Source organism: Macrobrachium nipponense, chromosome 1 (assembly GCF_015104395.2).
Source record: "Macrobrachium nipponense isolate FS-2020 chromosome 1, ASM1510439v2, whole genome shotgun sequence".
Classification (NCBI taxonomy): Eukaryota; Metazoa; Arthropoda; class Malacostraca; order Decapoda; family Palaemonidae; genus Macrobrachium; species Macrobrachium nipponense.
The window spans coordinates 192,029,506-192,044,336 of NC_087200.1; the positions used below are offsets into that span (position 1 = coordinate 192,029,506).

Consider the following 14,831-nt stretch of genomic DNA (forward strand, 5'->3'; position numbering starts at 1 on the left):
GGTCTTAAACCAGCCATTCAGAGCTTAATTTCTAGCTCTAGCTTCACTTCCATCATCAAATTTTATTGCCTTGAACAATATATCCCATACATGACTCATTCTTGACAACTTCCACTGGTATATATCTTAACAAGCTCTTCATAATACTCTCCCTTGTTTAAACCTTTTTGTTCTTCTTGTACTATTTTTGTTTTCCATGATAGATATATCAGACTAATTACATTAACTTGGAAAACTTGACACAATAATTTTAGAGATATATTGAATTGTTGATGTTTCAGGTTGCTGTTGGTAGAGTGCACCAGCCAATTTTAGCATCTGGTATGCATGAGGCAAATAGGCTTGGTCGTGGTGCTCCTGCACAAGCTGTGGATTTTATTTCTAAACATACAAATGATGGAAAATTTGTATTTATAGATCAAAGGTGAGTTGTAGATTGTTGTTGTACAGTGCAGGTGTGTGATTAAATGCTTATGTTGAATATTTCTTGGTAGTGAATTATTGGTTTGAGAGAATGCTAGACATCTTTTTAAAAAAAAAAAAAACTTATTTTGACACATGGTAAAGTTTCTTTGTATATTCTAATTGTTTATAAGATCAAAAATGTCCACTCTTGTGCTCAGAGGTCATGTAAGTAATTTTCTCTATCAGTGACATCTATCAAGGAAACCTGACATGAGAATGTTGATGATTCATTCATCCCAAAACCTTATGCTTAGGCAATGCAGTTTTGCACTGGGGCTCTTAAATACAGAGGCAATGACTTCAAAGATCTTTTTGACTAAATTTTAGCCAATTCTTGTCATGAAAATGACAAATGTATGGAGAACATGTGCTTATGTAAAAAAAAATCCAAATATATGAAGAGTAGATGTGCTTTTTAAAAAAAAATTGTGTGTGTATTATGTAGCTTACTAATTTGTTGTATAGCAATGTAATTTGGTATAGCAGTGCAATTTGTTATTTTACCCACTTACCATGAAGTTCCATGCTCTTTTGAAAAACTTAGGTATTCAATAGTATTTACAAGATAAAGTTATTTTAACTCTAAAGTTTTAAAGGGTAAACAACCAAGTAAAGGTGTCGAACCAGTTATGTTTGCTGGTATGCAAAAGGCAGGAGTCCGTTAGAGTACGAATTTACTATCCTTGGGGGAAGAAAATATAGTACTCAATTTTGAAACTCTTGAGGACCTGGAATATAATTATGTTTTCAGCATGGATGAGCTAGATAGTGCCATCAACTCTTGTTGTCCCTCTGCCCCAGGATATGATAAAATATCATTTGAAATGATAAGAGAAATTGGCTCCTATAGCTAAATCATATTTATTAAAATTTTATAATAGTGTCTGGCTAAAATGTGTCTTTCCTGACAAATGGAAGCATGCCATAATAATTCCAATAAATAAACCAGGAAAGGATGTAAGTAATCCATCTAATTATAGACCGATATCCCTAACAAGCTGCCTATGCAAAATCTTAGAAAAATGGATAATGCACGATTAACGTACTATGTAATAACCAAAGAATCCATTTTAACACTAACACAATCAGGTTCAATAGCTGCCAGATCAACCCTAGATCCCTTAACACATTTAGAAGATCATATCAAAAAAGGCTTTGAACTAAAAAAATTAACAGTAACTATATTTTTTGATATAGAAAAAGCATATGACACAACATTTTAACATATCATCATGCAAAAACTCCATTCCAAGGGACTAAGAGGCCACTTACTAATATTTATTAAGAACTTTTTAACAAACGGAACTTTTCAAGTAAGAGTAGAAAATTCCTACTCAGTAACCTATAAACTGGAAGAAGGAATCCCTCGAGGTAGTTTCTGGAGCTGTACATTGTTTGCTTTAGCAATCAATGACATTACTATAAATTTACCAAGTGTAAAAAATAGTTTATATGTTGATGACTTTGTTATTTACTATACAAGTAGCAATTTAAGACATGCTCAGAGAGTGCTCAGTATTGCCATTTCAAATATATGTAGTTGGACAAATTCAGTTGGATTTAAGTTTTCAACTGATAAAACAAAAGCAATCATCTTCTACAAAGACAAAAGATGGCTGAAGAACCAAACAATCAAACTTCACCTTTATAGCACTGAAATACAATTTTGTTCATGAAACTTACCTGACAGATATATATATATAGCTGTATTTTCTGACGTCCGACAGAATTTCAAAACTCGCGGCACACGTAGTGGGCGGCCAGGTGGTAGTACCCATTCCCGCCGCTGGGAGCCGGATATCAGGAACCATTCCCATTTTCTATTCATATTTTTTCTGTCGCCGGTGCTGTAAACAACTGTTTGCAGTACCTCCGTCTAGGATTTTTGGATTTTCTCGTTTCTAAGTATCTGGATTGACTTTTGGTTATCGACTCTGGATTGTTGGATTGGCACGCGTGATAGTGGACTGTTTGTTTAATTTGGATTGGCTTTTTTGTGTACATGATGTCAGGATCAAGTACAGGGAGTTTCAGAGTGTGTATGAGGAGTGAATGTAAGGTGAGGCTTCTTAAACCTTCAGTTGATCCTCACACAGTATGTATGGAATGCAGGGGGCATGTTTGTTTGGTTGATGATCGGTGCAATGAATGCAAGGATTTGACCGATGATGGATGGAAAATGTATGAGACCTATCAGCATAAATTGGAGCGTGATAGAGTCAGGAGGGCTTCCTCCAGGAGCAGTTCTACGAAAGGTAAGGAATGTAACATTTCTCCCCCTCTAACACCGGTAGATTTTGTTTCTCCTAAACCTGTGATGTTGCCTTCGGGCCCTGTTTCTGTGTCTGGAGAAAGTAATGCCCTTTTTCTGATTCTCGAGTCTCTGCGCACTCTTTTATCTAAAGTGTTGGCCTTGGAAACTGGCCCTGTGAAAGTTTGTGATCGTGCCCCTAGTGTTGTGGAGGGGGCATCAGATCGGCCCCATAATGCCTCTAGGCTGAGACCTCTATCGGACTCCCAGGACTCAGGGAGAGGGTATGTCGAAAGCCGCAAGAGGGTTACGGGGGCTCCCCACCGATCTGGCGTCCCTTCGGTAGGCCTTGTTGCAAAGTCCCAGGCTGCCAAGGAGCGCGCTCGAGCGCGTATCCTGAAGGACTGCTTCTCGTCCTCCGAAGCGTCCTCCCCGCGCAAGGGGTGGAGCGCTCGGAGGGACTCGCGTCCTCTGAAAAGGACTTTTCGTTGTGAGGACGCTTCACGTCCTTTTTCACCAGTTTCTTTGCGTTCTTCTCCGGATGCTTATGACGCCTTTCCTCCTCAGAAAAGAGGCAGGTTGTCTTCCGGTGAGGACGTCCAGTCGCGCTACGATCGCTCTTCGGAGAAGCAGGTAGCTGTACCTGTGAGAAGGAAGGAGGCGTCCCCTCGCCCCTCGCCTTCTCGCAGGTTCAGTCCTGCTCCTTCTAGTTCGTCACCTACGAAGAATATTCTTTTGTCCCTTCAGGACCAGCTTTCTGCTCTTATGGCTCAGAGGACTCGCCCAGCAGCAGTCGAGCCTAAGCGGAGGAAGGACGTCAGGCTGCCCGTCAAGAGGATGAAGCAGTCTCCTTCTCTCTCTCCGCATTCGTCTCTTTCCCTGATTGCGTCTCCTTTGGATCATCGCCGATCTCGTTCTCCTGATAAAGCTTGCGCTCAGCAGGACGCTTTTCGCTATCATCAGGACACTTTCTACACGAAGCAGGACGCTTTTGAGGACGCTCGGCAGGACGCTTTCCGTTCTAAGCAGGACGCTTTTCAAGCAAGACAGGACGCTTTCCATGCTAAGGAGGACGCTTTTCACAAGAAGCGGGACGCTTTTGAGGACTCTCGTCAGGACGCTCGTGTGGACACTCGGAGGGACGTGTCTCCTCATAAGGAGTTTGTTAGAGCGCATAGAGACTCTGTACCTACTGGTCTTAGTAGTGCTATCAAGAAGCATAAAATCTCTTCAGTTAGAAGTAAGGCAGTCTCCGTCGTCTCACAGGATGCTCGACGCACCCAAGACGTTCTGCCTTCTTCGAGTGTTAAGGATCGTCGTAAGGACGATTCCGTGCCCGAAGCGTCAACTTCTAAGCAGCAGAAGTCTTTGATTAAGGCTAGACCCGCTGGACGTACGCCCTCTCCGGATGGACGATCACCGGTTCCTCTTAGAGAAGAAGGGGAACTTAGTAGTCCGGCGAGCTCGGTGGAAGAGGAACCCCCTTTGGTTTCGTCTGTCTCTGACTATAAGGTTCTTGTGCAGCTGTTACGTTCGTCCTTCGGGGACAAGTTTCAGCCGGCAGCTCCTAAGTCTCCTCCCTCGCAACTTTCGTCTTCCAAGTCATACAAGACACCGGAGTTTGTTGAGATGAAGACTTCTCTTTTAACCAAGAGGGCTTTCAAGAAGCTCCAGGACTTTATGACTCGAAGGAAGGATCAGGGCAAGATGACTTTCGCCCTTCCTCCTTCTAGACTCTCCGGAAAAGGAGGCGTGTGGTATGAGACCAAGGAAGACGTGGGTGTGAAGGTTCCTTCGTCTGCACTTGGGGACTTCTCCAGCTTAGTGGACGCCCAGAGGAGGTCCCTCTTATCAGCTGCCAAGGTGTCCTGGACTCCTTCGGAGACGGACCACCACTTGAAAGGACTGCTGTGCACGTTAGGAGTCTTCAACTTCTTGGACTGGTGCTTGGGAGTTCTAGACCTACAATCTAGAAGCCCTGACTCTCTCAGTCTGGGGGAGCTGTCCAGTGTGTTATCATGCATGGACAAGGCCGTCAGGGATGGTTCGGAAGAGCTAGTTTCTCACTTTGGAACAGCTTTCCTTAAAAAAAGAGCTCTGCTTTGTAATTTCACCGCAAGGTCGGTTACACCCGCTCAGAAAGCGGAATTGCTCTTTTCTCCTCTTTCGGACCATCTCTTCCCCCAGACGATGGTCAAAGATCTAGCGATTAGTTTGCAGGAGAAGGCGACCCAGGACCTATTAGCACAGTCCTCGAGGCATCCAGCAGTTCCTTCTACATCATCGTTTGTGAGACCTCCGAAGAAAGTTAAACCCTTTCGCGGAGCTCCTCCCTCGAGAGCAGCTCCTCGAGGGAGAGGGCTTTCAAGAGGAAGAGCTTCCTTCAAACCTAAGACAGCCAAATGAAGAACATGTCCTTCAGACGCCAGTCGGAGCCAGACTGAAGTTTTTTGCGGGTGCATGGAGACAGAGAGGGGCGGACCCTTGGACTCTCAAGATCGTAGAGCAAGGGTACAAGATCCCCTTTTTGCATCCTCCTCCTCTAACATCAACTCCCAGGGACCTTTCTCCGTCTTATCATGGAGAGAAGAAACGCATCCTTTTCGATCTTTTAGATCAGATGATCGAAAAAAGAGCGGTGGAGCAAGTCGTGGACCTGGGGTCACCAGGCTTCTACAACAGGATTTTCCTGGTACCGAAGCAGTCGTCGGGTTGGCGCCCAGTCCTAGATGTAAGCAGGCTCAATCTTTTTGTAGAAAAGAGCAAGTTCAAGATGGAGACGCCTCAGTCAGTTCTAGGAGCCTTGAGACCTGGCGACTGGATGGTGTCCCTAGACCTGCAGGATGCGTACTTTCACGTCCCCGTCCACCCTCTTTCAATGAAATACCTGAGATTCGTCTTAGGAAACAGAGTATGGCAATTCAGAACCCTTTGTTTCGGTCTCAGCTCGGCTCCAATGGTCTTTACCGTCATAATGAAGAATGTAGCGAGGTGGTTACATTCTTCAGGGATCAGAATATCCCTATACCTCGACGATTGGTTGATCAGAGCGTCGTCGAAAGGGAAATGTCTGAAGGACCTTCAGTCAACTTTAGCCTTAGCAAAGTCCCTGGGACTCTTAGTCAACTCCGAAAAGTCACATCTGACCCCGACACAGTCCATCGTGTATCTGGGGATTCAGATGGATTCAGTGGCTTTTCGGGCGTTTCCGTCCCAGGAACGTCAGCTTCTAGGCTTAGAGAAAGTCTCAGCCTTCCTAGGGAAAGAGACTTGCTCGGCGAGGGAATGGATGAGTCTGCTGGGCACCATTTCCTTGCTGGAAAAGTTTGTCTCCTTGGGAAGACTGCACCTCAGGCCTCTCCAATTTTTCCTAGCGGAAGAATGGAAAGCCAAGGAAGATCTGAATGCGATCTTGAAGATCTCAGATCCAGTGAAAATCCACTTAAGATGGTGGCTCGACCCTCAGAAGTTGCGAGAGGGCTTATCCCTAAATCTTCTGAGCCCCGACCTAGTGTTGTTTTCAGTGCTTCCATTTCCGGTTGGGGAGCAACACTAGGAGGGGAAGAAGTGTCAGGCTCCTGGAGAGGGGAACAGGTAGCCTGGCACATCAATGTGAAAGAACTAGCAGCGATCTTCCTGTCGCTGCAGTTCTTCGAAGACAAAGTGACAAGCAAGGTCATCCAAGTCAACTCGGACAACACCACAACCCTTGCATATCTGAAGAATCAGGGAGGAACACACTCCCGATCCCTTTTTCACCTGGCAAGGGAGGTTCTGCTATGGGCAGATGTGAGGCAGATCAAGATCCTGACGAGATTCGTCGCAGGGGTACAGAACGTCAGGGCGGACCTTCTCAGTCGACAAGATCAGATCCTGCCAACAGAGTGGACCTTACACCAAGAGGTGTGTCAACAACTGTGGAAGTTGTGGGGACGTCCTCTAGTCGACCTGTTCGCGACGTCGAGGACGAAGAGGCTTCCTCTGTATTGCTCCCCGGTTCTAGATCCAGGAGCAATTGCAGTAGATGCATTGCTCTGGAGTTGGACAGGCCTAGACCTTTATGCCTTCCCTTCATTCAAGATCATGGGGGAAGTCATGAGGAAGTTTGCAGCTTCAGAGGGGACAAGGTTGACCCTGATCGCCCCGATGTGGCCAGCGAGAGAATGGTTCACAGAGGTCATGACATTCCTTGTGGACTTCCCAAGGACGTTGCCCTGGAGGAAAGATCTACTCAAACAGCCTCACTTCGAAAGGTATCACCAAAACCTCTCTGCTCTGGATCTGACTGCGTTCAGACTATCGAAAAGTTGGCCAGAGCGAGAGGTTTTTCGAAAGCAGCTGCGAGAGCAATCGCTAATGCTAGAAGAGCCTCTTCAAGAGCTGTTTACCAATCGAAGTGGGCCTCCTTCAGGGCATGGTGCAGAAAGGAGGGAGTTTCCTCTTCCACAACCTCTGTGAGCCAGATAGCCGATTTTCTGCTTTTCCTAAGAAATGTGCAGAAATTGGCAGTCCCGACCATCAAGGGATATAAGAGTGTGTTGTCAGCCGTTTTTCGACACAGGACTGGACCTCTCTGACAACAAGGATCTCCACGACCTCTTGAGATCATTTGAAACCACCAAGATTCCACAGGCGAGACCGCCTTCATGGAACCTCGACGTGGTTCTTAAACATTTAATGTCAAGTCCGTTTGAACCTCTCCACGAAGCGTCTCTATGGAACTTGACGAAGAAAGCGCTTTTTCTAACTTCTCTGGCGACGGCGAAGAGAGTTAGCGAAATCCAAGCATTCAGTAACCAAGTGGGCTTCAAGGGGGACAACGCTGTATGCTCGTTGAGTCCAACTTTCTTGGCTAAGAATGAGAACCCGTCTAACCCTTGGCCCAAGAGCTTTGAGATCAAAGGTATGTCGAGTCTCGTGGGTCAAGAACCAGAGAGAGTCCTGTGCCCTGTCAGGGCTCTCAAGTTCTATATTCACAGAACTAAAGAGGTAAGAGGTCCCTCGGGTAATCTCTGGTGCTCGGTGAAAAGACCAGAATTGCCTTTGTCGAAGAATGCTGTGGCTTTCTTTCTGAGGGACGTCATTAAAGAGGCTCATTCATCTTGCCAGAAGACTGATTTGAGCCTCTTTCGAGTGAAAGCTCACGAAGTCAGAGCCGTAGCTACCTCTCTTGCCTTCCAAAGGAATATGTCTATCAAGGATATCCTTGATAGCACCTTTTGGAGGAGCAATTCCGTATTCGCCTCACATTACCTACGGGATGTGAGAACGATTTACGAGAACTGTAGTTCTTTGGGGCCATACATTTCTGCGGACACAGTTTTGGGGGCTGAAGGTACCTCTCTCCCTATCCCTTAGCTTAGAATAGGTTAGTTTTATTTGTTGTGTTTTTGGTTGATGGTGAGATCTTCTGTGAAAATCTCCCATTCTTTAGATTAACTGTCAGGGGTTTTTTGGTTTTTTGGTTATTGGTCAGGGGTTTTTTGGTTAGTTGGTCAGGTGGTGGTCAGTTGCTCCGTAGCCCTCATATGGATGGTCCAATGGTCTTGTCACATTGTGGTTACGTCCCCGTTGACAGAGCATCCAGAGCGCACCAGCACTACAGGTCTCCACCTGGCTGGCAACTCTGATTAAAGCAGAAGCAGGCTTAAGTGACAGTAATCACAGAGTCTACTTTGCTAACAGGTGAGGAACCAAGATGTACATCATCTACTTAATTTAAGTTTCCTAAAATCCTATTCTGTCTCTTCCCACCATCCGAAGGTGGGATTCAGCTATATATATATCTGTCAGGTAAGTTTCATGAACAAAATGTTATTGTTATAATACAATCAAGTTTGTTCATACTTACCTGGCAGATATATATAATTAGAGTGCCCACCCTCCTCCCCTCAGGAGACAGTGGCATGGATAAAATATGAATAGAAAATGGGAATGGTTCCTGATATCCGCCTCCCAGCGGCGGGAATGGGTACTACCACCTGGCCGCCCACTACGTGTGCCGCGAGTTTTGAAATTCTGTCGGACGTCAGAAAATACAGCTATATATATATCTGCCAGGTAAGTATGAACAAACTTAATTGTATTATAACAATAACATTTTGTACAAAAATCAAATATCTAGGGGTGATATTTGATCAACGTTTAAATTGGAAAGAGCACATCGAATACATTAAAGCCAAGGGCATCAAAGCCCTTGCCATATTGAAAAAGCTATCACACACAAATTGGGGAGCAAAGCCAGACATTTGATTAATGATATATAAGGCAACAGTCTTATCCATAATAGATTACTGCTGTCCAATTTATTCATCCACCTCAGAATCTGCATTAAAAACTCTCGATGCATTGCACCATGAAGGCGTGCGATTGTGCACAGGAGCATTCCGATCATCTCCAACAAGCTTGCTTGTGGTAGAGGCAGGTGTGTTGCCCTTGAAACATCACCGTAATTTGATAGCAATACGAAGAGGTCTTTCACTGCAAGCAGGATTATCTCCTGCAGCTGACTGCTTTAAAAATTGTAATCTGGTAACAGAGGTTCATGGCACTGGCTCTTTTCCAAAAAGAGTTAAATACCAAATGAACTTACATAACATAAATCCAGTTTTTCAGCCACCTGTGGAGTTGTCCCCACCATGGATGTTAAAACGAACAAAGATATGTACCTCCCTGTCTTACCTGCTTAAAAAGCACATGACAAGTACAGAAATGTACCGCCAACATGCTTTAGAGCACATAAGAAGAAAAGGAGACAAATTCATGGTATATACAGATGGCTCCAAAAATAATGCTGGAGTAGGAGCATCTGCATATTCGAAAAATATGCTAATCAAAAGAAGCCTACCTTTAATATCATCAATATTTACTGCCGAAGTTCATCAATATTTACTGCCGAAGTCACAGCCATACAAATGGCTCTTGATATGATATCTGAGGCAAGAGCAAGTGTCTCTATTATTTTCAGCAACTCACTTAATGCTATAGAAGCTATAAGACAATATGAATCAGTAAACCAAATAGTACAAGAAATACAAATAAAAATTCATCAACTCCTACAATCAGGATTATCAATAGAAATATGTTGGATTCCAGCACACGTGGGAATAAAAGGAAATGAAAATGTAGACTCAGCTGCCAAATTAGCCTGCACTATCCCTCATTGACAATTACACATGCCCCAGTGTCAGACTGGATAACATCTATTAAACCATTGATATACCAAGATTGGAAAAGAGAATGGGCCTTAGTGCCAACCACAAATAAACTTAAAAATATAAAAGCTGAAGTGTGTGCATGGAGGACATTCTCACAAAAAGAAAGATCTAGAGAGGTAATCCTAACAAGGCTCCGTATAGGACACACAAGATTCTCACATGGTAACCTGATGTCAACACCACATGATGACCCAATAAAGTGTAATAGATGTCAAACACCCATGCCAGTGCAGCATTTACTTGTTGAATGTCCAATTTGGACCCAACAAAGATCGATTTATCTACGGAATTAAAAAATGACAAGTATTCTTGCTGAAAGCAAAGATTTTCCAGTGAACAACATCATAAATTTTTTAAATAAGACAGGTTTCTTAAATAAAGTCTAAATTTTTTTCCCTTCTCAGAATTAATCCCTGAGAACCAGCCTGAGAAGAATCTGGAAAAACTAAGCCCTATTAATAAATAAAAAATACTATCCTTGGGGGGTCTTCACTCAAATACAATAATACAATGTATAAAATTGTAATTTTCAAAATATTGGGAATGATAACTTTTTTCTAAATAAATCAAAGCTCTCTAATAAAATTGAGTTTGTGGAAATGATGCACTGAGAATCTGACTGCTAAATTGAAGGATTGATCTATGAATCTGATTTGATTTATGAAATTAAATTTTGGCTGTCAAGCCAAGAAGTGAGATACTTTCAGCCATTCTGTACTTAAGACAGGAAAAAGAGGGAGTTGGAGGGGTTGGAGAGCAAGATGAAAGTTAGGGAAAATAAAAGAGATGAAGTACAATGATCTATAAAGGTGGAACTGGGAGAAAACTCTACAATTCCACTATGAAGTGATGTTTTGATAGCAAGATTATAGAAAGGAAGCAGGAATGGAGGTAAAGTAAAAGACTAAAAAGTGAGCGCAGCAAGGGGCCGAAGTGACAATGGAAAAACTCTCAAGTAACACCTCCAGTGCAGCACATGAGAGGTACTGAGCAGTATGCCACTCTATGGGTAAATTGAATGATGCTGTTCTCTTCTCTTAACTCCTGATACGTGAAAAATCAAGTTGATCTGAAAAAATACAACCCGATTACCCTATTATTTTTCAGCAAAGATTTTATAAGTCAGAATCATAACTGCTAATAAATCAAAGAAATTAGTACAGCATTAACTAACAATAAATGCTAAAGGAAAATTATTATAAATAAGGAGCACTTTAAAATAAACTGGCTGAATTTTGACTAAATTCCAAGTAGCTCATCAGTAGTAGATTTTGACAAAACTCCAAGTATGTTTAACAAAATGTTAAACATACTAGGACCAGGAATTGAGAAAGTATCAAGAGCTTTGCTATGTACCTTAACAATAAAAAATTATCAGTTTGCAAATATATCTTGATCTATAAGATAAAATAAAAAAAGGAAAATTTAAAGGCAATGCATAATAATAGAAGAACTAAGTACATATGTAGTGAAAATTGTAATCAGTGCATCAGTTTAGTTTACAACTCAACAGTGTGCTTGGTAGATGCAGATGAGAAATAAACTGATGAGTGTGAAGCTGGATATTATTTCACTTTAGTAAGGTGGCATTCTTGTCAGGGAAGTGAAACTACATTGGAGGGAATGAATGTGATAATTTGTCCATATCTTGCTAAACTTAATGTTTTCCTACCTGACACCAATAAAGAGACTCCTCTTTTTTCATGTCTATTACAGGGCATCATTACTGCTTGGCTGGTTACCACAAGAATTGCTTGGAACAAGCATGTACGAATATTTTCACCAAGATGATATACCTGTGTTAGCTGAAACTCATAGGTCAGCTTTGCAAAACTCAGAAAGTTGTAGCACTCAGGTATGTTTTTCTTCTCAGTAGTTTAATTTTTGAAGCCATAGCTACTCCATTATGTAGGTCTGATTTATAATAATATATTAAGAATTTAAAAATAAGTATGTATATCTATTATTTTTTGTCTAATTTGTAGGTTTATCGTTTCCGCACAAAAGAAGGATCCTTTGTTCGATTACAAAGTAATTGGAGAACCTTTAAAAATCCTTGGACCAAGGAAATTGAGTACATCATTTCTAGGAACAGTGTTATAACGTAAGTATAAGATATCCTTTAACCCTCTTACGCCGATTGGACGTATTTTACGTCGACATTTTTTGTCTCCCGTGTGCCGACTGGACGAATTTTACGTCGACTTACAAAAGTTTTTTTTTAAATTCGCGGAAAAATACTTATATGCCTACCAGCCTAAAACTTTTGAATCACGCGCCTTGGGGGATGCTGGGAGTTCATGGATCAAGGTGTTGTTTTGTTTACAATCGTTACGCAGGCGCGCAAGCGCGAATTTATTTATTGCCGCACTAAAAAGTATGTGACACATCTCGGAAATTATTTCGTCACTTTGACATAATTTTTGTACCATTGTAAATTAGCCGTTACATGAAGTATTATATATGAAAATGTGCTCATTTTTATGTAAAATACAACAATAAAATACTCATGAATGCAGCTTTTATCAGTTTTGAGATATTTTCATATAAATAACGATAATTGCCAAAATTTCAGCCTTCGGTCAACTTTGACTCTACCGAAATGGTCGAAAAATGCAATTGTAACCTAAAACTCTTATATTTTAGTAATATACAATCATTTACCTTAATTTTGCATCTAATTGGAAGTCTCTAGCACAATATTTTGATTTATGGTGAATTTATGAAAAAACTTTTTCCTTACGTCCGCACGGTAACTCTTCCGAAAAAAATCATACATGCGATTGTGGTAATGTTTGCACCATTTTAAAATTAGCCGTTATATAAAGTTTTATATATGGAAATGTGTGCAATTTCATGCACAATACAACTAAAAACAACCCATGGTTGTAGCTTTTATCGGTTTTGAGATATTTTCATATAAATAACGATAATTGCCAAAATTTCAACCTTCGGCCAACTTTGACTCTACCGAAATGGTCAAAAAACGCAATTGTAAGCTAAAATGCTTATATTCTAGTAATATTCAAGCATTTATCTTCATTTTGCAACAAATTTGAAGTCTGTAGCACAATATTTCGATTTATGGTGAATTTATGAAAAAAATAACATTTTCTTTATGTCCGCGCGGTAACACTTCTGAAAAAATCATACGTGCGATTGTGGTAATGTTTGCACCATTTTAAATTAGCCGTTACATAAAGTTTTATATATAAAAATGTGTGCAATTTCATGTAGAATACAACAAAAAATAATTGAAGGTTGTAGCTTTTCTCATTTTCGAAATATTTGCATATAAATCACGATAAATAGAAAAAAAACCACGTTCGGTCAACTTTGACTCTACCGAAATGGTCAAAAAATGCAATTGTAAGCTAAAACTCTTACAGTCTAGTAATATTCAGTCATTTATCTTCATCTTGAAACAAATTCGAAGTCTGTAGCAAAATATTTAGATTTATGGTGAATTTTAAAAAAAATCTTTCCTTCCCTCCGCGCGCGGATTCTCCGCCACAAATCTCCGAAATGCGTACGTACCATTCTCGGAATATTTGCTCCGTTTCATATTAGGCATTTCATATAGTTTTATATATGAAAATGTGTGCAATTTCATGTAGAATAAAACGAAAAATATTTGAAGGTTGTAGCTTTTCTTATTTCCGAAATAATTGCATATAAAAAATATATATATAAAAAAATTCGACATTCGGTCAACTTTAACTCGTCAGATATTGTCAAAAACTGCAATTGTAAGCTAATACTCTTACAGTATAGTAATATTCAATCTTTTCTCTTCATTTTGAAAGAAATTGGAAGTCTCTAGGACAATATTTAGATTTATGGTGAATTTTTGAAAAAAAATATTTGTTTATGTCCGCGCGTTACAAATTCATGCATTATTTTGTGATAATGTGATAATATTTTCTCTGTGTTGCTTTTATTGTTTTACAATGTGTTATATACCAAAATGATCACAATTTAGTGTACATTACAACGGAAAAAAAAGTAACTTGTTACCTTTAACCGTTTTGCGCACAGCGCGATTTGAATACAATTATATATGAAATTTCATTTTTGCGCTGTCATATATCGCATTATTTATATATGATAATGATATTTTTTTTATTTCTGATGGTTGCATACTAAACTTCAGCCAATGACAAAAAAAGGAGCCAAAAATGAACTCTTAATCTTGAAAACTAAGCACGCTGTGATTTTTTGAAAAAAAATATTTTTTCCGCTTCCGCGCTCACTCTGAAACACCTCCGGCACACGGGAGACAATTTTTTTTTTACCGCTTCGGCGTAAGAGGGTTAAATGTGATATTTGCCTTGTATTTTTCTACTCTAATTTATTGCAAATTATTTTCTGTATCTGAAGTGAAAATATTTTGATCATGTGTTTATTTTTTGTCTCCTATCCTGTAAGTAAAATTATAACCTCAAATTCCTTTATGAGCAATTTTAGAAAAATGTATATACATTCACAGGTCAGAAGCTGGCTTGGTGGAAAGCACCATGGCTAATGAAGCAGTTTCCCAGTCATACAGTAATTTCAATGAATTCCTCAGTTCACCAGGTGGGTAATATTCATATGTCCAGCTCTTTGAATTAATATTAAGTTTGATAAAATATGTACGTATGTGCATAATTGTTTTAAGACTACATATACAGTAGTACCTCGAGATACGAAAGGCTCAACTTACGAAAAATCCAAGTTACGAAAGCAAAGACGAAAAATTTTACTGCTCTACATACGAAAAGTTTTCAAGATACGAAAGGTTTCTGAAAGTCCGAGATTCGCCCCATAACAATTTTGAAACTCGCGCCGCACGCCGCCATCTTAGTTATAGTAGACTCGCCACCATCCTCCTGCTCTCCCATTGGTTCCTGATGCTA

General features: G+C 40.7%; 1 protein-coding gene and 1 long non-coding RNA gene across 2 annotated transcripts in view; both read left to right on the forward strand.

Annotated features, from left to right (window-relative positions):
• LOC135219954 (uncharacterized) overlaps positions 1-14,831 on the forward strand; it is a 224,577-nt gene that overhangs the window by 169,046 nt on the left and 40,700 nt on the right. The window lies entirely within an intron of this gene.
• Positions 1-14,831, forward strand: part of LOC135219953 (protein cycle-like) — a gene marked incomplete at its 5' end in the record, with an annotated part of 77,833 nt that overhangs the window by 42,470 nt on the left and 20,532 nt on the right. The window contains 4 exon segments of the mRNA XM_064257197.1: positions 282-424; positions 11,650-11,788; positions 11,919-12,037; positions 14,423-14,511. Of these exon segments, the coding sequence (XP_064113267.1) occupies positions 282-424; positions 11,650-11,788; positions 11,919-12,037; positions 14,423-14,511 (490 nt within the window).